Source organism: Aegilops tauschii, chromosome 7 (genome assembly GCF_002575655.3).
Source record: "Aegilops tauschii subsp. strangulata cultivar AL8/78 chromosome 7, Aet v6.0, whole genome shotgun sequence".
Lineage (NCBI taxonomy): Eukaryota > Viridiplantae > Streptophyta > Magnoliopsida > Poales > Poaceae > Aegilops > Aegilops tauschii.
Genome location: NC_053041.3, coordinates 630331420 through 630337617, shown reverse-complemented (window position 1 = coordinate 630337617; position 6198 = coordinate 630331420). Strand labels below are relative to the sequence as shown.

The 6198-nt window shown below is 50.2% G+C and overlaps 1 protein-coding gene across 1 annotated transcript; it reads left to right on the top strand.

The window, feature by feature from the left end:
- Positions 1–714: 714 nt before the first annotated feature.
- On the top strand, positions 715–2842 carry LOC109765844 (aspartyl protease UND-like). Its single transcript, XM_073503152.1, has 4 exons — positions 715–1012; positions 1102–2011; positions 2476–2531; positions 2734–2842. Exons 1-4 carry the CDS (start codon positions 801–803, stop codon positions 2840–2842), a joined length of 1287 nt encoding a protein of 428 aa, XP_073359253.1. The 5' UTR covers positions 715–800.
- Positions 2843–6198: the final 3356 nt, after the last annotated feature.

Here is a 6198-nt window from a genome sequence, read left to right as displayed (position 1 = left end):
CCAATACTGTGACACATTGCGATTAGATTGACATAGCAAGCATTGTCGGACAGAGCAAGAAGGCAGATAGGCGATAATATAGGTGAGGCGACGTGTTGAAATAGAGGGCCTAAAGATGTGGAGGGCCTTGAGTCATGATTATTGGGCTAGGGGCATGTAAAAAAAACTTCTCTGCTGCCACACTTGAGCATTTTTGCTATAAAAAATCCCCCGTTGCAACACACGGCCGTTTGTCCTAGTAAAAACACACCAAAATTTATGTCAACCAAATTAGAATCATTAGATTCAAGATGAAATATATTTTAATTATGTAGCTATTTGGGTTCATAATTATTGTAATATAATATTTTGTGTAAACTTGGTCAAAGTTTGGAATAGTTTGAGTTTTCAATAAAGTTGAATATACATACTTGAACACTGTGACACTTTTTGTAGATGAATACATCATCTGTGTATTCTGAACATACAAAAAAAATCAATCAATCGGAGACGGAATAACTTGAGGGGCACAAAATGAAAGAATGCAAAAGAAGAAATGCATGAGCGAACTGCCGCAGGGCTGTTTGGAGGTTGACTGATCACACACACCTGCATTCACTTGGAGTGAGAAGGCCAAGAAGCATCGCACTCACACACACCTCCTTCCACCTCTAGCTCAACTCTTCTGCAAATGGCTTCCCGTTACCTCATCCTGGTAGTCATAGTCATCATCGTCATTCTCTTCTCCAGCGACGCTGCGGGTGGCTCCTTCCAGTGATGGGGAGGCTGGATTCTCTTTCCCCGTCATTCACTGGAAGAGCATGGCAGAGGTCGTGGAGGAGGAGATGGAGTTGGCGGCCTCTGCCTCCACGGCCGCGGCCGCCATGGAGGAGGAGAAGTTTGTGGTGCCGTTTCGGCACCGCCGGAAGTTTTCCATGTATCTGGTGCAGCTCCGCATTGGTGGCGGACCACCAGATGAAGCGCGTTCGAGATATGTATTATTCGACACCGGCGACGACCTGTCATGGACGCAGTGCGTTCCGTGCCGCAACTGCACCAGGAGCTACTACCGTCCGTTCAACCCAGTCAAATCGAGCACCTACCATCACCTTCCCTGCGAAGACCCGATGTGCGAGCACGGGAGGCATGGTGCCAATACAGCCACTCCTACCCCACTCCGGACAACAATTTGTGCAACTTCGACAAGCGGTACGGCGATGGTAGCAGGCTGTCAGGCTACCTGGGATCTGACGTCTTCCGCTTTGGGAACGGCATAGCGGGGGACGACGGCGGCTACAACTTCGAGCAAGACATCGTCTTTGGCTGCGCGCAGGAGGAACATACCACCGCCGTCCGGGAATACAGCTCCGGCATTCTCGGCCTCGGCATGGGTACGTTCTCCTTCGTCGCTCAGGCCGGCGTCGACAAATTTTCCTACTGCGCTCTATCGCCGGAGAGAAGAGACCTCCGGGATCAGTGGAGGAAAACAACAAGCTACCTCCGATTCGGCAGCCATGCTGTCACGTCGGGCAAGATTGTCCCGTTCAAGCAGGACGGCGCCCACTTCATCATCTCCCTCAAGAGCGTGACGTACCAGCGAGGAAGCCGTCTAGATCAAAATCAGCCAGTGCCCATATTTACTCGGCAAGAGGCGGCGGAGTTCCTGCCCATTCTGGTGGATTCAGGGTCCACCCTGGTCTACCTTCCTGCACTCATCTTCTACCCTCTGCTGAAGAGGATCGACGATGAACTCACACTCACAAGGGTGTACGATCCCACTAATAACCCCGGCATCAACTGTTACGATGGTGAGATGTCGGATGTGGAGGGTGTGTCAGTGACCCTGGGCTTCCAAGGAGGGGCGGAGCTGGAGTTGTTTGGCGACACTCTCTTCTACGAAGGGTACGCAGGTGATTACATTTGTCTGGGAATTTCTATCGATGAGAGGAAATCAGTGTTAGGCATGATTGCTCAACGTAATACCAATGTTGGGTATGATTTAGCAAACATGGAGATCTCCTTTAATCGTGAGGTATGTGCCTGAGAATGGCCATTGCATGATGTAGTGAGAGAGTGGTAGTTGCCCAGATGTACCGAGTGGTAGTAGCTAGCTCTGTCTGTTAGACTGAAATAAAGGCCATCGCTGCTGTACTGGTACTACGATACCAGATAGACTGAAATAAATGTTCCGTCTCACATTATCAATCTAGCTGTGCTTGTGAAGATCATATTTGTTTTGCCCTTCTTGTTAATTTGTTTCTGACCAATTTTAAGCATAGTCATGCTGCCTAAATAGACCGCCCCTTTCTTTCTTTCTTTCTGTTACTCATGGAATGGTTGAAGGTTGCGTGACTCTCCAACATTATTAGCTTCAAAAATTGTTTTGCTGATGAAGATTTCTGATAGCTGAACACTGATCCTACCTAGCTAGGACTACCAAAATGTTTTGTCTTATCCTATGATTATTCAACCTTAGAAAACTGAATACATTTGCAGGCAGGTCAATTTTGCACAGGAGTTAACCTTAGACAACTGAATACATTTGCAAACAGGTCAATTTTGTACACATGCAAGTACCAAAAGGACATTTATTCTTGTCTCTCAGCCGCGGCTTCCTCCGCGTTGCCGTTGATCGTTTTCGCTTCCACCGCCACCGCTCTGCTCCTCCTCTCCTTGCCCCGCCGCTAGAGAGTAGAGATGCGAGTGAGCCAACATTAGGGTACTCTTTACCCTCTTTAGTTTAATTTTTTTCAGGGAAACTTTCGATCTATTCATATTCAATCATGGCAGTACAATTAACACAACAAATAATAAAAAGTACATCCAGATCCGTAGACCACCTAGCGACGACTACAAACACTGAAGCGAGCCGAAGGTGACCCCGTACCTCCCTAACCGGAGTCAGGCAAAACTTGTTGTAGTAGACAGCCGGGAAGTCGACGTACTGCCATCGAGCGCAATAAAGCTCCAGGCCACCGCTCTGTAGGCACACATCAACTCTACGGTAGATCGACATGGTGGTGGTTGCCGTCACATAGCGGTACCGTTTCTGTCACTCGGCTACACCCTCCAATACCATGCACATCTACATACATCATACTCTTTTATGTGCAAACACACTACAACACTAATGCAAAGGTTTTATTTGTCATGCATCTCCCATCCCTCTCATCTACCCTACATTCGGCGTTGTGAAGCACCTCGTGATGTGGGCAAACAAGGCATTACCATGGTAATCTCATGACTTACAATAAGCAAACATACGCATTAGGCATGAATAATATGTTTCTAGAGAATGATAAGCTATAAACGTCCCAACACAACAGTAAGTGTATAACAAGTATCATCTCATACACAACATCCACCATAGGAATTACATCAATAGCACCGTAGTCTTGCAGGGCAGCTCATACGGATTACGACAATCGTAATAGATGGAGAGATTCGATCAAGTTAACACTACAAACCCACAGTCTAGGAGCTGGACTAGTCCCCTCTCATGGCGGAGAGCGACGTGGAGGCATTGGTGAAGGAGGAGAAGCGGGCGAAGGCGATTCCGGTAGCGGCCCCCCCTCCAATATTCCTCTAGTGGCGGATTACAGACCAATCTCCGTCTCTATCCGTTGCAAAATGAAATACCATAGGGTATATATAGGTAGTTTAGGTCCAAACAAGTCCGTGAACGAAAGATTAAGGTCGATCGGACGGTCGGTGGGAGGGTGGGGGTGAATCCACTTGAGCATGTTGGATCCGTCTCGAAAATTCCGAAGCGTGCTCTTTGACCTTGCCCTTTTTGGAGTCTCAAAGCTCCATGAAAAGAAAAAAAGACTACAGAAGGTATTTTCGGCAAATTAGAGTTACATACCAAAATTGTAGCGCGGAAAATACCGTAAATCATTGAGCCCAGCTTCGGTACACCCCTTACTAATAAACGTATAAAGGGCAATATGGATCTTTCCTAAATTGTATCCACTTTCGTATGCCCGTCGGAACATATACGTTGTACACACCCCCTCTGACCTGGGCTCGGCCCAATTTTCTGTTCTATTTTCTTTTTAGCAACATTCAAAAAAAATAAGCATTCAGCCTAAATTGTATCTTTTTAGCAACTTCAAATAAATAAGCCCATTATGTCAGACTCAAACTGAAAACCTCGTGGTTTTGAACCACACGCATTAACCACCTGGGAAACCTCACCTGCTATTAGGCACGACTGGCCGATTTTCCTTTTCTATCTAGCTGGTTTGGCCGATTTTTTCTTTCATTTTTACTTGGGTTTTTAATTATATTATATCATTTTCCCTTTCCTGTTTATCTTACCTTTATCTTTTTTATGATTTTTTAAATGCATGATTTTTTTTAACACTTCTGCTTCGGTACACCCCCCTTAAACACATCAAGGGCTGAGATTAGCCCATACCCCTTCGGGGCCAGGGGCACGATCGTCTTATGTAAAAAAATCTGCCCCCGCGCGTCGACGCCGATACCCCCGTGCGCCCGTGTATACGGGGCTGCCGAGCGAGCAGCCGCCGACAGCCATCGAGCCGAGCCGCACGCATGGGCCCACAATGTCGGGGTCAATGGCATGGGCCCACAACGGCGTTGATCGGGCAGTGGTGGACCGGCGTGCATGTGGACGCGGTGCGTCCGTCGTGGTTCACTAACTCTTGCATGTCCGCCTTAAATCCGGCATGCATGCCGGCGCCGCCTCCTCGCGCCGGGCGCTACCGACGGTCGCTGACCGGTCGCCTCTGCCGCACCTGCGCTAACCTTCTGCGACTGGCCACCTACCGCCCGCCGCCGCGTCGGGGCGCCCGCCTGATGGCCTCGTCTGCCGCGCCTCCGCTGCCGCGCTTGCGGTGACGGCCGCCTGCCGCCCGCCTTCCGCGTCGGGCCGCCCGCCTTCCACCGACGCTCCCACCGACGCTCCACCGACGCCACCCTCTCCCCACCGGCTATAAAAGGCGACCCCCGTGCCGGCCTTCTCCACCCCACCTCCCTACCTCTTCTCCGCGCCACTCCATCTTCTCCACTCCACCGCGCCCGCCATGTCTTCGAGCGACTCCGACGAGGGCGCATGGCCGGGCGGCGCCTGGGCGTCCAGCCTCACGACCGGCGACATGGAGGACCTCACGCGCTTCGGCCTAATGGTGCCGCCGGCGACCAAGGTGTCGGGGCCATGGAGGATCGGCGCCGACGGCAGATCCACCCTTGGCCCGCCGCCGACGACGGCGGAGCTCCGTGCCTTCCCTGCCGGCCGGTACAACCGAAGGGCCCGCCGCGGCTTCTGGCGGCGCAAAGATTTCGACGTCGTCCTCGGCGCGTTCAGGGATGCGGCGGCCGGCCGCCCCGTCACAGACATTACCGGCGAGGTCCGCCGCCGCCGCCACGCCGCACCTGCTCCCGCCCCACAGTCCCCGGCAGAGCAGCCGCCCCTGCCCCGGTGCTCGTGCCCATCCCGACGGAGCAGGCCGCCCTCATGCAGGACGGCGACCCCGACGACACGCCGGGGCTGCTTGCGGTGCTGGCCCAGTCGGCAGACGAGGCGGCCGCGGCGGCGGCGCGCGAGGCCGCGGACTGGGAGGCGGCCTTGGCGGCAGTGCAGTTGCAGCAGGCACGGGAGGAGGCGGACTTGTGGGGGTCGGACGACGACTTCAGTGGCGAGGACGGCGGCAACGGCGGCATGGCGCCGGTCATCGACCTCACCGGCGGCAGCGACGAGGAGTAGACTATGTTTAGTTTTAGGTTTAAGTTAATGTTTAATTTAAGTTTATGTTTAAATTTGAATTCGGTTCTAAGTTATGTAGTCGGATCGGTTTAAGTCTATCTTCAATTATGAATGAAGTTGGATCGGTTTATCTAAAAAAATTGTTATGTTTCATTTTGATGATGTAATGAATTGTCATGCTATTCGAACATTATGAAAATTGTTAAAATATTGTAACCCTAAAATTGTGAAAGAATAAAAGGAAAGATGCAAAATAAACGAAAAACTGACCGGACAGACGTCCCGTGTGATTTATATTGTTTTTTGTTTTTTAATTAATATTCGGAAAATATCTTTTACTAATGTGTTTATTTATACATTATAAAAAATTATGAAATATATAATAAACCTCACAATTGTTTATTGATACGTCCATTTTGCATCATGTTTTTATATCGATATTTATTGCATTATGGGCTGTTATTACACGTTATGTCACAATACTTATGCCT

Coding starts and splice junctions, on each gene's coding strand:
- LOC109765844 (XM_073503152.1), top strand. CDS start 801: ATGGCAGAGGTCGTGGAGGAGGAGATGGAGTTGGCGGCCTCTGCCTCC. Junction 1,013..1,101: donor GACGACCTGTCATGGACGCA/GTGCGTTCCGTG, acceptor TTCCCTGCGAAG/ACCCGATGTGCGAGCACGGG. Junction 2,532..2,733: donor CTGAATACATTTGCAAACAG/GTCAATTTTGTA, acceptor AATTTTTTTCAG/GGAAACTTTCGATCTATTCA.